The sequence below is a fragment of the Tamandua tetradactyla genome, chromosome 13, assembly GCF_023851605.1.
Source record: "Tamandua tetradactyla isolate mTamTet1 chromosome 13, mTamTet1.pri, whole genome shotgun sequence".
NCBI classification, from domain to species: domain Eukaryota; kingdom Metazoa; phylum Chordata; class Mammalia; order Pilosa; family Myrmecophagidae; genus Tamandua; species Tamandua tetradactyla.
In genome coordinates this window covers 37,126,154-37,142,278 of record NC_135339.1, presented here as the reverse complement: position 1 = coordinate 37,142,278, position 16,125 = coordinate 37,126,154, and the positions used below count along the sequence as shown (strand labels likewise).

Genomic DNA, 16,125 nt, shown 5'->3' with positions numbered 1-16,125 from the left:
GAAAAAAATAAGGACAAAAATATAAATAATGGGGTTAGGGTGGGGTGGGATAAGAGATATGGGATATTCTGGGAGTTCTTTTTCACTTTGATTTTTATTCTTATACGTATTTCTTGGAGTAATGAAAATATTCAAAAATTGATTGTGGGGGTGAATGCACAGCTATGTGATGATATTGTGAGCCACTGATTGCATACTCTGGATGATTATAGGGTACATGAATATATCTCAATACAATTGCATTAAAAAAAGTTTTAAAAAAGAGTTCTAAGCAGTTGCATCTGGAAAGGAGAAATAGCATGCTGAAGGTATGGGGATTTTGTTTTTTTCTAACAAGTATGTCTTATAGAATTAGGATTTTTTATTTGTATAACTTTGAAAATAAAACCTATCACTCTAAATTACAATGTTTTAAAAAATAGCTCTAGAATCAATTTTTTCTTATTGTTTATATATGATCCTATTTTGCTTATGAAGGCTGTTAATGCTGTTATTGAATAATGATCTGTAGTAAGTTTGTTCTCATTGCACTATCTCTGTCTTTTCCAAAGTTTACCCACATTACTGGCCTGCCTGATTGAAATCAAATTTTAAAGAATTTGTGGAGAATTATCCCGCCTAGGTTCTAGGAAAATACAATGAATACAAAACAGTTTTTCTACATTCAGTGGATGAATGTGTAATTAATGATATTAATAAAAGTCTACAAAACAAAGGTCCTACCCTAAAAATAGCAATAAACCAGACAGTTCCCACATTCCGTATGGGCTTACCAAAGATAGGATATAGGTCTTAGTCTCATTTACCAATTGCCTATCCTGGCTTATAGAAATTCCAACCAAATAACTTTCAGAGTTGGACAAAATAAGTGGGTGGTACTGCTCTTTTTTTTTTGGTAAAATACAATTCCTACATTTTGGAGCCCTGATAATATACTTTACAAAGGACCTACTTTTTAAAAAGTCCTCATAAATAAGTAATATCACACCTCTTTGGTACTTACAGTAAATTATTTACCTTTGGTACTCTTAGAAACATGCGCTGTTGACATTAATTATTGAACCAATGAATTATATCACCCAAAAAGGTATCACCATTATCATGCAATATTTATTGAGGCAGGAGTGTGCCAACACACTGGGATTCCACATCCCTTGGGGTCCTTTCTTAACTCCTTTACTGTCCTCAAAACTCTTTGGTGCTCCCTGAAACATTTCATAATATAAATGAACAAATGTCTATACTTGATCAAAACAATAGGCTGTATGTCCCAAACAATGTTTTTAGGTTCCATATTAATTCATCTTCACGAGGGTGAATTTTTTCCTACCCCCATACAGGTTGTTCAGAGTTATGGACAGACCTTAATTTAATAATCTGAATATAGGCAAATGGAATGTTCTTCCTACAGAGCATCCATCTAAATCCAAAACAGGGCAATTCACCTGAACCTATGGTTTTATAGATAGAGACAGAATTGGTAGCTTCATTCCCAAACTAACTGGCTCCAAATACTTATTTTTACAGACTAAGGTTTACTTAAAACTTTTAATGAACAATATAAATTTCAAAATGTTTTGACATGTTATTGTACAAGCACCACAGTACAAATGAAAAGCTTTACCTTCACTTATTAATGGACAAATACATTAAAAATGATGAATAGGACATCACATATGATGATAGTTAAAAGAGATGAAGCAGAGAGCCGAAGTTCTTACATTTCCTAGATCAAGGAGAGGTGTTCCCCAGGTTTCATAGAAAAGCTTGATTTTGAAGTTGAATCACAGACTTGTTTTGGAAATTGCCTTTGCCGCTTGTTAATAGGGAACACTTCTTTCCCACTCCCGAGATTTTTTCTTGGAAAGGCAATTCAGTTACGTAACTCTGGGCCTCTATCTGCCCCTTTGTATTTACTTTCGCCTTGGAAATGTGGAGTGATTCATTGGAGTGGTAGATTTGGAATGATAGCTGGGAAGAGTCTGCTCAGATCTAGTCTCTTCTTTCTTGGTCTGGAGCTTGGCCACAGAGCTGGCATCATCCTCTTGGGGGCTTTTCTCAGTGAGGGATATGCTGTCCTGGGCCAGGAATGCTGGCCACTGGGGGGAGTGTCTAATTTAGGGGTTCAGTTAGCAGACTTACTTGGCTCGGACACTAAGCCGGCCCAATCCTGTCGCCCTCAGGAATAAAGCACTTATTTTCATTTTGACTTTTCCTCATCTTTTTACTTCTTAAAAGCCCCTCCAGAGATGCCCTAATATCATCACTTGCTGGTTTTGTGATTCTGAGCATATTGCCCAACTTTTCTCAGCTTCAATTTCTTCATTTTCAATTGGGGATATGGTTGATAAAGGGATCAAATGAAAACAACATGTCAAAAGTCTGGCAATAATGATAATGATGGCATAGAATTATAATACTATCTGCTTTCATTTGTACAGGCTTTTAAACTTTCTAAAGGACTTTCAGTTACATTACCTCGTTTGTTACAATCTAATAATTTGTGGGGAAAACACAGCAAAACAAAAATATTCCACTCCCAGCCCAGGGCCTTTACAGTTAAACACACAGGATGCATGTATCAAATAAGAGTTTATCTTATAAAGGTCTAGGTCTTATTTACTGACTCAAAATGTTTAAATTTCTTTGTTAGCAGCAATACCACAAACCACTGTTCATCTACTCAATGTCAGGTACTGCCTGAGGCTTTCACATTCCTTTGTTTTTTGAATCCTAATAACTGATAAGCCAACTATGATAATATTATACCCATTTTACAAATGAGAAAACTGAGGTTCAAATAGACAAAATTTACAGTGAAAGTAGTGTTCTTTAGTTAAAGAGCAGCCAACATCTCTCTTTTGGTGACTCCCAGAACTGAGTGGTTTTAGCTTAGAACACTACTTTAGGGAAAAATTCATAATGACTTAATAAGACTTTAACTACCATGTCAAAAGTAATATGAATAAGCATACCATTTTTCACTCTGGAAATAATGTCAAGGATACTGTTAAAATCAAAATGCACAGGGCAGGCTATGGTAGCTCTGCAGGCAGAGTTCTTGCCTGCCATGCTGGAGACCTGGGTTCGATTCCCAGTCCCTGCCCATGCAAAAAATAAAACAAAATAAAAATGCACATTATTCAATAGAATCCAAAGCCTGAGTAATGTGACACCACTGTTTCTAAGAGCTTAATACTTTCTGAAAATAGTTTCTCATTGGCCCTATTCATCAGATGAAAGAGGAGAACAAGTACATACTGGCCTAATTGAGTACACACCCAAAAGCCCAGGTCTGAGAATAAAGGTCCACGCGCCAAATAAAGAAACAGGGAGCAAGAAAGTATTTGCAAGGAAAAAAGGAAAGAGAAATCCAATTAACTCCAACATTAGGTGATTCTCCAGGCTGTTGACCATCAACCCCTAGTGTTAGATGACACCAATTAAGGTTCAAAACACAATGGACATCCTGCTTGTCTGCCAACTCTGATGCCTCTGGAGCCTGCAGAAGTTGGTCCCACAAATTAACTGCTGGCCTTGGAATACTAATATCAATGGCGCCAGTAGATTCACAACAACAGACCACATGCAAAACCCAGTGCATCTAATCTGGAAAAGCATAAACATGGTTTAGGCGAATAATAGCTGGATGACATAACCAGACTGGGAACCCAGGAAGGCATAGGCTTGTCAAGAATAACTTCACCTTGTGACCAGACCAGAACATGACAAGGTAGAGGGAACCCATGCAGCGTTGGTTCCTCTAGACAAAGAAGAAGAGGACTTAGACCTGAGTTAGGCCATGTTTCTGTATAACCCAATGAATAGCACATAAAAAAACCTCACTGAATCTCTAGCTCTGCATTAGGGTAACAGATAATATTAACTGCCCTAAATCACTGTGAAAATAAAATGACCCAAGTTATATGAAAGTGATTTGAAAATTACTATGCAACCCAAAACACTGATAATCATCCTATTTCTCCTAGATTTTTATAACTGAAGATCATTTCTTTCTTAAATTTATGTAACATTGCATCCTTCCATGGAACACTTTATAGTTATGCCTTTTCAGACCATAGCAAGAAGTCAGAGCAGCCCACTGGATTAACAAACAAGAATAGCGGTGCTTTTACTGCTGACAAATACTTGTCTAACCATAGTCTCTTCCCATGACTTACATACTTAATAAAGATCTGCCATACCTTGCTTATTAGGGAGGCAGTACAGCCAAGCGATCAGCAGGAGAATGGGTTCAACCATCTATCGGAACCTAAATTCTATTCTCAGCAACTCTACGAATCACTTACTAGCTTTGGGCAAGTTAAGTAACCCCTCTCAACCCCAGCCTCCTTGTTTGAAAAGTATACTGATGATATATATAAGTGACTGAAAGGATGAAATGAGATGACATCTTTGACAAACATACAACAAAAAAAATTAACAGTACTGCACTGTTAATTACTGTGACCATGATGGATATTGAGTGATGTGCAAACTGGTTTCCTAATAGATCAGAGCTCTGTTTGAACATCCAGCATAACTGCTAGGAAACATTTTTTTAAGAAATGACTATGGTAAAAGAAAACCAAACAAACAACAAAACAAAATGAAAATTAAAGTTTTACTATAAGGGAGAAAACAGCCCTTTCTGTTGTCTAAATTATTTTCTTGAAGTCAACTATTATTACCCTTCAGAATCATTTCTGACTAGAATCTGCATCATAATGAAGCCTGCTTCTTTTGAATTTCCAAGTCTAATTGATGTCAAGATAATCTCTCTATGAACTTCAACAAATGAAGGTAAGTCAAGGTCAACGTGGAAGCTAAGTGAGGGGAGGCCTGAACAACTGCTCACACATCAACATCCAGCTCAACACATCTAAGCTAACTGTACTACCTTAAGCAAGTTGCCACACCAACCTCTCTACCTTAAAAACAAAATCTGTAATCTTGCTGCCCAATCTGCAGAAGGTGTTAGCTAGATCACTTGAGTAATGCTGGCAAAGCACTCTGTAGAGAGAAAGCGGAGTATCAAATGTCACTAGTCAATGGTGCTTATCTCCCAGGGGACTATCTCTAGCAAATCTGTAATCTCAGGCAGGCTACCTTCTGCCACCACGCAAATTTCTATGCCCCCCTTAGAAATCAGCTTCTGCAAAAGAAATAGAAAGTTAATATGCAGGGCAGGGCGGGGGAGAGAGAAGGTCAGGGTACAGGAGGAAAAACTGACTATTGGCATAACCAGACTTTAGGATTTAGTCTTTTTTTCTACTAAAGTAATTTAAAATTGCCTAGATCTTGGGGAAAAAAATAAAGGCACAGTGTGTCGTGAAGAATCCTCTAATCTGCACACCACTTGCTAATGTATCAAGTAGTAAATAGCACAGTATATGACTAAATATACATTAAATCATCCTACAGCCTCATAAAAGACCAAGTCCAATTCAAAGGAATCAGAATATTAGGTTGTGAGATACATAAGAGGCATGGGATGGATGAGGTAACAGCAGCCTCCACATTTGTGGGGGCTACAATGAGGCCCTCAATATTAATTATAGAACTATCTCCACAATCAAAATTCAGCCAATGCAGCTCTTTACACAATACTTTGATTAAACCGTCTATCCCCGTCATTATTAAAAGTTCTACCACTCATCCCCTGGGTATAAACTGTGCAGCCGAATCTAGTATGATAGAAAGAATCTGCAAAAGGAGAGCAATCTAATCAGAGAGAGGGAGCAAGGCTGGGCAGCTGCCCTATTTTCCTCTTTTTCTAGGGGCACTGCCCCTAAGACAAAAGGAGTGAAAGGAAATGGAAGGTATTCATTCTGTAATGGTCAATTGGTAAGGGACCTCTTTCTAAATTTTTCTGCTTGAAACACAAATAGCTTTTCCTTTCAATCATAGCATCCACGTTCTTAGTAATTTTTTTTTAACTTTTTTTATCATATAATATAACATATACACAGAGCAAAGAAAGAGAAAAGCAATAGTTTTCAAAACACTCTTCAACAAGTAGTTACAGGACAGATCCCAGAGTCTGTCATGGGCTACCATCATCTCAGATCACTTTCCTAGTGTTTTTAATCATATTTATTTCTATAATTAAAGCATGAAATAACTGAATCTCAAAGTTGACTGGCATTTGAAGATGCCAGAATCTCTACTGTTGCCCTTAATATGTGAATAACAGGCTTGGCCATCATCAATAGCTAGCATATTAGCGAGGAAAGAAACACAAATCAAACTGGCTTAAGTACCCCTCTCATAACAGGGGAAAGTTTGAGAATATTCACTGCCTTATAGAGTGGGAAGACTTCGGGTGGAGTACACTTCAGGCATGGGTGGATCCAAGGGCTCAAATGATGGTAAGGACTGTTTCTCTCCAACTGCATTCTCTCAGAGATTCTGGCTCACTTTCAAGGCAGGCTCCCTCTCTTCTTGGTAACTCCCAGCAGCTTCAGCCTTATATAATTTTTATAGCTTGGCAGTCCAATTTTTGAGCTTTCTCTGTCCAAAATTGCTACACCCATCTCATATGTGAGTCCCATTAAACCGCTTAAATTACACTTTTTACCTTAAAGTAATCACTGTAATACAGGAAAAGGAGTGCTCTGATTGGCCAGACCTAGGCACCCTCCTTGATAAAGGAGGATGTCAAACCCAGCTAAACTGCACTGACTGGGAAACAGGTGGGATTGAGGGTTTGCCCATCAGATCCTGGTGCTGCCACCTAAAGAAAGCAGAACAGGTATACAGGGCAAAACCACCCCCACATACGAAATGAATTTCTGCTCTTCACACATTTTTGAATAACTCTGTTAGCAATTATTTTGAACTAAACACTTCTGGCTCCAGCAGACACCCTTTGGTCTTACACCTACTTCTAGAGTCATTTAAAGCAACTGTAATGCTGACAGTAGACCAAGATGATGGCAACGCATCCATAGTATTGATGCTAACAAGGATTCGATCCTGCAGGACACAGTATAAGATTCTGGGGCTCTTTATTCATTTTGTCCTCATAATGAGCCTCAGAGCCCTATAGTTTCAATTGCAGATGTTGCTCTAGGACAACCTGCTACAGACACATCTGAGCTTATAAAACAAATACATTAGCTGTTGACTGACAATATATAACAGGATTCTGGTCAGAGTTGCTGTAAGTCAATGGTTGCTAACTAGAGGACATTTTAGATCAGTGGAGCTTTAAAAAGCTCACATACCTGAGAACCCCGCCCCCGAGAGCCCTGGGTGGTTGAGATTATGCACTCATGTTAGGAAATCCCACGACACATCAGTGGCTCTCGACCCTGGGCACAGGTACAAATCCCAGGCCCAGGCCCACTGCATCAGTACTGAGCAATAGTCAGTTTAAAAGTTCTCTAGGTGATTTTCATGAGCAGTCAGAATTCAGAATCTCCACTTTAAAAAATGAGATCTTCTGACAAACAGAAGATAGAATTCTATTTACATATACATTTTCAGAACTGTATCTACAGGTGATTTCTTGGTTAGCAGGTAAAGGGAAGGCAAAGAGTAAGGAGTTCAGGATAACTCAAGATCACAGTGAAAAAAAGAGCCCACTCAACTAGCTAGGATGAATTAAGTGGTTTACAGATTAATCATGCTTAAGGTCCAGCAGGGAACTGGGATGGGGTTACCTCTCTCCACCCCTCTCCCCACCTCTGGCCTCCACACCTGCCTTCACCCAGCACGGGTTCCTAGGAAGGAGGTGGTGGCAGGCAATCCGAGCTGCCCATCCTGGGTCTGGGCAGTACTTTAACTTCGATTAATGTGCAAACTGATTAATCAGCACCAGGATAATAAAGAAGCAACTGTACTTTGTACGGATGAAAAGGAAAATTTACAAGTGCACAGAAAGTTAATCTCAAAGGGATTAACAGATATTAATTTTCCACCTTTACTTGTCAAAGCAACTTTAGCTGGGCAATACCAGAGAAGTTTTCAAACTGACGGCAAGCCTTGTATCACTGTGTTAGGAATTCTAAATATTTAAGATTTTTTCATACTTTCAGACCAAACAAACTGGTTACTGTGGAGAAACTTTTGAAAATTATACAGACACACAGAGGTGAAATACATATAAATTAATTTTTTTTGTCATTTAACTCAAATACAAAGTGTATAAATGTAACCCTGAATTAAATGCTTCTCACTAGTTTTGCACAGTGTAAGGAGCTCGCCTCTCTGACTCCCTCTGTTTTGGGGCATTTGTCTTACATTTACATAATTAATGAGACACGAGGGAACTAAATTGTCAGCACGTCTCTTTCAGAATTGATTTTCCCCCTTCCTTCCAATTTATCTTTTGAAAATGTTCATTCACACCAAATAGGTGAAAGAATTGTATAAGGAATGTCCATGCACCTTCTACCCAGATTCAACAATAAACATTTTCCCATATTTCCTTTAACACACATTCTCTCTATACATACACACACACATACACATTTTTTTTGGCTGAACCATTTGAAAATAAATTGTTGACTTCATCATTACTTCAACTCTGAAAACTGATGTGAATCCTTGGAAAGAGAATCTTCTGCATAGCTTCAGTACTACTATCACTATCATGAAAATGAATGAGAATTTCTAAAGAGTACATTTTCAAATGCCCTCAATTGTCCCTCAAATGTCTATACACATTTTATATTTATTTAAAAATTCTAGTGACTTTATCTTGGATGTGCCTGGCCATAAGTAACATTATGTGGCCATGAAACATGTTGGCTCCACAAGAAATGCTGCCGGTGCACAGATACTCTGTCAGTAAAAAAAAGAAAAAAGCAACTTCCTGTTTCTACAGTTATCAATTTAAGATTTGTTTATAAAAGTTTCAAGACATCCGATGCTCTCCATTCCTCGACTGGCCCAGAGAGTCGTTTGTGTCTGTGAAATCGAAGGAGCAACAACACTGACTAAGAGAGCATGAGCACCAGCTCTCCCCTCGGATCCTGGGGTCTGTGTGAATGCTGCCCCTCCATTCTTTCAGTGTAAGTAGAGCTAGGAAGAGGGCGACAGGAAAGGGCGTGCGAACCCTCCGAGCTGTCTGCAGTCTTACAGGACTGTAACATTTATATTTACTTCAAGGCTGATCTGCAGAAGTGGGGAGGTACAGCCATGGTGGCATATGGTGGGATGTCAAGGTTGTGTTGACGGAGGTAGTGTCAGGGCGATGGGGCCCTAGTGATGGAGATGGGGTGGGAGATAGGGTCCTGGTGATGGGAATGGCAGAGGTGACCAGGGTAGGAGGGTGGGGATGGTGAGGTCACGGTGATGATGGTCCCCATTTCAGGCCCTTCCCCCAGGGCAAGTATATATTCAGAAATGTAAACTCTATTTAGGCTCAATCAGGGACTTGCCATTCCATCATAAAGCTAGGCACACATCTTCTGCAACAGCAAAGGGTCACAGATACCCAAGAAGTCATCTTTCTCCTACAGTTGTGGACATTTTGTGGAGCTCCCTTAGGATACAGACAACAGGCATTTCGACACTTATAAATGCTATCAATATGTTTACTAACATCTCATTTCAATTGGGAACATGAAGAGAACAGGGTTATCAGGCTAGCCACAGCTAACCAAGTAGAGGGATCTACAGGTATCCAGGTGAAACTAAGCTTCACACCCAAAAGCTTAGTTTCATTTCTTGAGACAAGTGCTTTCTGTGGTGCTAACATCCACTTAAACCCATGATATGGTACCACACCTACAATCATTTTACAAAGGGATTTTGTCAGCCTGAACACCGAAGAGCCACTGTATTCAACTCTGGAAGCCCTGCTTGCTAAGGATGTTCTAGAGAATGTAAAATAATAAAGCATTTATTCTAGGTCCTCATGAAGTACAACACACACCCGTATATCTCTAAGTCAGCATCTCCAGACATGTGGGAATCTCAAAGGTCTGATTACCCACTGCTTAACCTCCAATTCTGCTATAAGTTACTATCACTGATTTGCCTGCTCCAGTTTACCATCGCTGTGCAGTGAATGAATAAATCCAGACTAATTTCAACAAGGTACATCATTCAAATATTATAAGCGACTAATTTCAACAAGGTACATCATTCAAATATTTTAAGCAACCTCCAAATTAGTTTTATGGTTCAGACAGTTTCATCCATCATCAAATCACCACTATGCACATTTAAAACCAGGTATTGCATGTATTTAGGACAATTAACCATCCTGAGTCCATATGTAGCAGGATTATGTTGCTGGAACTTCTTATATTAACCCAATATCTATTCAGCCACAGTTAGTGGAAGGAAGAAGTCTCACAAATGCCCAATGAATTTAGCAGAGATTCTGGAAGAAAGCAAAATATCACTTATCTTAAGAACTGCCCATCAAAGGCAGCTTTGAGGTAAGGGATCAAAAACAATTCTAGCAACTTCCAGCATGAATACATAATCTGTTTAGCAAAATAAACCATTCATGGATAACATCAGTAACTTTAGCTACTACTGATGACCTCTTCTTTAAAAAATTATAATAGCTTTGACCTAAAGGTGAGAAAAGCATCTATGCCTTTCTGAGATTGTTTGAATTGCTCTTCATGGGCTTATAGAGCAGAAGAGAGGCATATTTCTGTTTATAGTACAATTAATTTCCTCTTTAACTGGCTAGTGCCAGAAGAATTGCAAATGCAAAAATCAAACATTCAGAAATACAGTCTTTGTCACATGGGTCTTGATTCGATCATACACATCAATGTCTAACAAAGATTATTTTAAGAGAATGCATACCTGTTCTTTGGACGGCACAAGGAGTTCTTCGATCATCATGCTGTCCCGGGCATAGGAGCTTCTGTTCAAGGTGTAAGACCTATCCGAACTGAAGGAGCGGAGGCTGTTGTATTTACAGTTAACCATTCAAAAATGGTAGATGACGATGAGATGAATAAAAGAAAATTAATGCATGCAACTTTAAGAACAGGCAAGGATGACTACAAATGTCAACAAAAGTTGTTCTTGAAAAGACACCATCAAGGATAAAAATCCCTTATATTTGAGGAAAACTCTTAAGCTTGGGCAACCTCATATTCAGGTTTTGGTTTAAAATCAAGCCAATTGGTAATAAATCTGTGATAAGATGAAATGCATGGATAACTCTGGATGCTCCGCTATGACAACTGAACCAACATGACAATTGAGAAGAACCAGATGACTTTAGAAAATATGATGGATTTTCCTAGGTTAAGACTTTATGTCAGAATCTCTTCTTCCTAGGCCATATCTTATAGTAGAAGAGCTTGTACTATTGGGTGGAATTGTGTCTGCTGTAAATGGTGTCTGTTTATAAGACTTTGGGAATGTGATATGGCTTGAACATATGTGAGAGCTCTGGTTTATAGTGGCCTCAAGAAAAAATTAAAATTGCATACATGGGCTCTCCTAAAGGAGTTCATTTGGCTACTCTTTTTTTGCTCCCTCATTTACACTGTTCTCCTTCCTGCCCTCTCTCAAATCCCCCATATAGTCACTGAACTTCCTGGAGTGCAGATCTCCTGTGCCCTGAAGTGCCACTCACCACACTAACCTAAACGACAATGGAGTAAGGGACTGAGGGGACTAGCGCTGCCATGTCACCCTGGTGGCCTTGTGTGCATCCACATAGGCCACACAGGCAAAGGCTCGAGTTGCAGCTAATCTGAGTCTTGGCTGAATGCCTGGGATCCTCCAGGATCGCAGAGGACAAGAGGCTTGTTAGGGGCTGCTATGAGGCTGTCATCTCCCACTTGCCTTCCCAGAGGTTGTCCTGAGACAGTTTTCAGGAGACAATTTCTCTTTACCTTCTGGTTCTGAGGAGGTATGAAGGTTCCTGCCCACCCTTCTTGGAATAGAGCTGCAAAATACAAATCTGCTTAGCTGTAATTCTGAATTGGATCCTCAGCAAAAGGGTATTCCACAACTAGCAGTGCAGTCACCTGCCCCCTTTTGTTTTGGTGTCGTTCATTTTGGTGTGTGGGACAAGAACCACGGGGAGCTGACACCTCTGTCTAATCTTCTTTTCACTGTCTGAATCTAAGAGTGCCTTGTGTATCCTTGTTGGTTGATTCCATCAGAACTTGGATTGGCCTTATCTTGTGTGGGCTTGACAGGGACAAGAGCAAAGAAGAGGTAATAGGGAATTACTCCCTGCTTCATGCAAAACTATTTATTTTCCCCACTACATACTGTACTCAAGATTACTCCAAAATGGGTACACTCATATCATGACACATAGGACCCTGAAATTGTAGTCATTATTTTAAGAGCTGGTGCAGATGGGTAGGTACTTTCTTCTGGGTTAGAGCCTTAGCTTTTATTGGAATCTTAGAGGGATCACTGATCTCAAAAAAGACTAATAGCCATCACTGTATGGAGTCATTACTTAATGTACCCTGTAAATATTTACTGAGTGGCTATGATGGGCTGGGCACAATGTTAGGGACTGGGGATGCGAAGGAAAAAAGGTAAACATTACCCTGCATGGAGGAGCTTCTCTAGTAAGTCACATGACTCTGATCACTTGCATACTTGAGCTTCTGTGCCCCAAACATCCCACCCCTAATCTTCCTTTTTTTTCCCTCTCTTTCCTGTTTCAGTTGTAAACATTTCTTTCTGTTACTTCGGTTTCTAGCCCCTTTTCTTCTCCCAATTATAAGCTTTCTGAAAGCAGGACTTTGTTCCCCTACTCTTTAGCACAGTGCTGTCCAAGAGTACTTTTCTATGATAGAAATATTCTGTGTCTGCAGTGACCACTGAACCCTTGAAATGTGGCAAGTATCACTGAGGAACCTAATTTTAAATTTTATTTCAATTAATTTAAATTTTAATTGATTTAATGTTAATATTTTAACTAATTTAAATGTAATTGATTTAAATTTAAATGTGGTTATTGGCTACTTTATTAGACAGTCCAGCTTCTAACCACTCATAGCAAGGCTCCCCTTTGCCCCAGAGGTGTGAGTTGAAAGGTGCTGCAAAACTCCACTTTCTGCATGGGAAATTCGCCTCTTTAAATTATTGTTCCCACAGCATGGTATGTTTATATTGATTGTACACGAGACCAGTTTTATGGTATAGGCAGACAAACTTCAAATGTAAAAGAAATAATTACGTATTCATTTTCATTTCAGGTTTTTCATATTTCTAAGATTTACTAATACTATTTAAACATCCCCTCCTTTATTATCGTATAATACATGTGCCAACTTCAGAATAGAACCCAGGATTGGGAACTATCAATGGAAAGGTTTAAAGATCTCTTCATTTTACATAATGTCTAAAGTTCCTACTCTTGATCAGTCCAGACTAGCTTACATTAGACAAATGAAGCCCATTATAACCATCAAGCTTCACTTTGAATCCTTAATACATCAAATACTTTCAGGTTCTAAAATTAGAGATTTCTACACTGGGGCCTAGAAATTATTAAACTGTTTTTACCGAAGGTCAGCTATATTATTTGTAGCCATCACTATATCCTAAGTACTACATGCAGGAAGTGTTAGAAAAACACAAGCTACAGAAGTCTAAAATTATACTAATGCATCTAGCACAACTCAAAACAGAAACCAGCAAACAGGTCTTCAAATTCAGGTTTTTTTTTAAACTTAGTGAAATTTCTTCAGTTACTTCATGCACTAAACAAAGTCGAAGGGAAAGAAATTCCTTTAAGTATTCAGTCAATTTTGCATAAGTAACATTTCTTATCATAGATTTAGTTAACTTGCTAATTTTCTCACAATTGCAAAACTGATTTTCTAAAGCTGAGCAGGAAAAAAAATAAAAAGCACACCACAATGCATCACATCACAATGGTGAATAAAATAAAAATGAGAAAATGAGTCAGGGAGTGGGCAGAGAAGCACTGTAGAAGTGCTATGTCTTCTTACCTGATCTTGGGACTATTTTTTAATATTTTTAGAAAAAAGAAACAGGAGAAATAGAAAGCAAAAAGTCAGACAGGGAAAAAGGAAAAAATGTTATGGTTGAATGAGTTACACATTTAATGTATTCCTTTCAAAATGTTACACTCAGAATATTTTACTTTATAATACTCTTTAACAGTGTGCTTAAAAAATATATCCGCTTTATAAATTTTTTTCTGTTTTTGCCTCTGAGCATAACATGAATTGCCAAGATAAAAAAAAAAAAAAGAGTTACATATAATAGCAACAAATAAAAGTGTGAAAGCCTAAAATTCACTTAAAAAGATCAACAATAAAAGACAATATCCTGGTCTCATATTTCACTGGGTGTCAGCTGTTACAAATTTCTATATATATTTCAATTATATACAGAAAACTGATTTACAAAATGTGTTATATTATCAGAGGAGAGAAGGCAACTAGCTGTTGAGTTATAAAACTGTTAAATCTCTAAACAGAATTTTCCTTTGAAGACTAACATTTTTCGATTTCTAATTGTAACTTGTTGCTATTACCTGATATATTCATATTTAAACAATTACTTATCCCCTTCTTACTAATAACAGCTTCTACAATAAGATTTTAAGGACTTTTAGAAATGTATTTATAAAGCAATGCCTCTATTGAGTTATGTGATGTTCGAAATTCTACTAAAAAAAAAAAAGACTATCTCAAAGAAACCAATTCAATATTTAAACTGGCCACACTAACGACCCCAAGAATAAACAACCAAATTTACTTAGTGGGAAGTGCCATTTTCTTTTAGACAATGAAACTTTTTACAACAGATCCTGAAACTATAGGAAAATGTCCCCAGGGCTCTGGCTCAGAAGGTTTAATTATTAGCTTTAAAATAACTTGACTGTCAGCAAACATGCTGTTAATCCACAACAGGGATAAGAAGTCTCTAAATTCTGGATAAGTTCCTATTTCTTTCAACCAGCATCAGATAAGTCTGAGCCAAGGTTTTCCACATACACAAGCTTTCTGTAAGGCACAGTCACACTCCAAATGTGCCCCTCGTGAATAAATTAAGAATACTTTTAGAAGAGATACTCGAAAGCTTGATAGACAATTTTAATGGACACTATACTTTGTTTCCAACAATGCTCTCTTTCAGAGTTTCAGCCTTGGAATATTCTTTCCCTGATGAAGTGAGGATAGTGGCCACAGATACATATATATATTTCTTACTTATTGGCAAATAATATTTTCTTCCAATATAGAGCAAAAGGTCATTTAAAAACACATGTCCTAGATTGATTCTCCCAGTTTTGTCAGTGAGCGCTGGCGCTACTATGCTAAGCACAGTGTGTGGGGAATGGGGGAGTTGGGGGGAGGGTGGAGACGGACAAACAATATGTTCAATTACACAAAATTAAGGACTGAAAACCATGAAAGAAAACAGCAGAGTATGTATATTTGAATAGAGGACATTCCACCAAATTCACCGTCCCCATTCAAAGAGCACAATTTGGGATAATGTAAAAGATGAAAATGATTTTGATTTATGACAAATCATGGTTGTTTTAAACTAACTACAAGAATAGCAGTTATAAAATAAAGTACCTGGCAGAACGGGCTCCCAGACTAAAGCCCATGTAGCCCTCTGCGGGCAAAGAATCATCACCCAGTTCCTTAAGGTCCTGTGGCCCAAGATATTTGTCAGTGTCCCCTGTCATTGCATCTTCACCTGCAGATGGACAAAGCAAGCCCAAATGAGATGCTTCCCTTTAGAGTATGTGTCAATTATGGAGAAAACCGCTCCTTTGGGCATCAGCAAATCACTCATTATTTCATGTTCACCTTCCCTTATCCCCCGGATAATTTCTGTAACTCATGTTGAGAAGGAAAAAGCTTAGAGAGAAGTTAGTACATGATTTCAAGCATGAATTTTAGTAGCTTAACCAGCTCCGGGTCATAGACCAATTTTAAAACATCTCACCCTCTCCTTCCTCTCTCTCAAGTCCCTACTATCAAAAAGTGGATTTTTTTTTTAATATCAATGTTTTCCTAACTCTAGCCTGACCATGATGAGGGCAGCTTGTTTGAATGGATGTGATTGCAAAGTAACAGCCATTATTATCTTTGAAATTATATATAAGAGAGGAACAGGCCTTTTTCTTTTTTTCCTAATGGTTATTTTCACAAACAGGATCTGTTCGAGGTAGCAGGT

At 38.2% G+C, this 16,125-nt stretch overlaps 1 protein-coding gene across 28 annotated transcripts in view; it reads right to left on the bottom strand.

Annotated features, from left to right (window-relative positions):
• Nucleotides 1-16,125, bottom strand: part of ANK3 (ankyrin 3) — a 715,267-nt gene that overhangs the window by 114,504 nt on the left and 584,638 nt on the right. For 26 of the 28 annotated variants that reach the window (XM_077125230.1, XM_077125228.1, XM_077125251.1 and 23 more), the window contains 2 exons: nt 15,519-15,642; nt 10,780-10,882 (listed from right to left, as the gene is read on the bottom strand). In XM_077125230.1, coding sequence (XP_076981345.1) covers nt 10,780-10,882; nt 15,519-15,642 — 227 coding nt within the window. The remainder of the gene's footprint in view (nt 1-10,779; nt 10,883-15,518; nt 15,643-16,125) is intronic. The other 2 variants (XM_077125225.1, XM_077125240.1) reach the window with 1 other exon arrangement.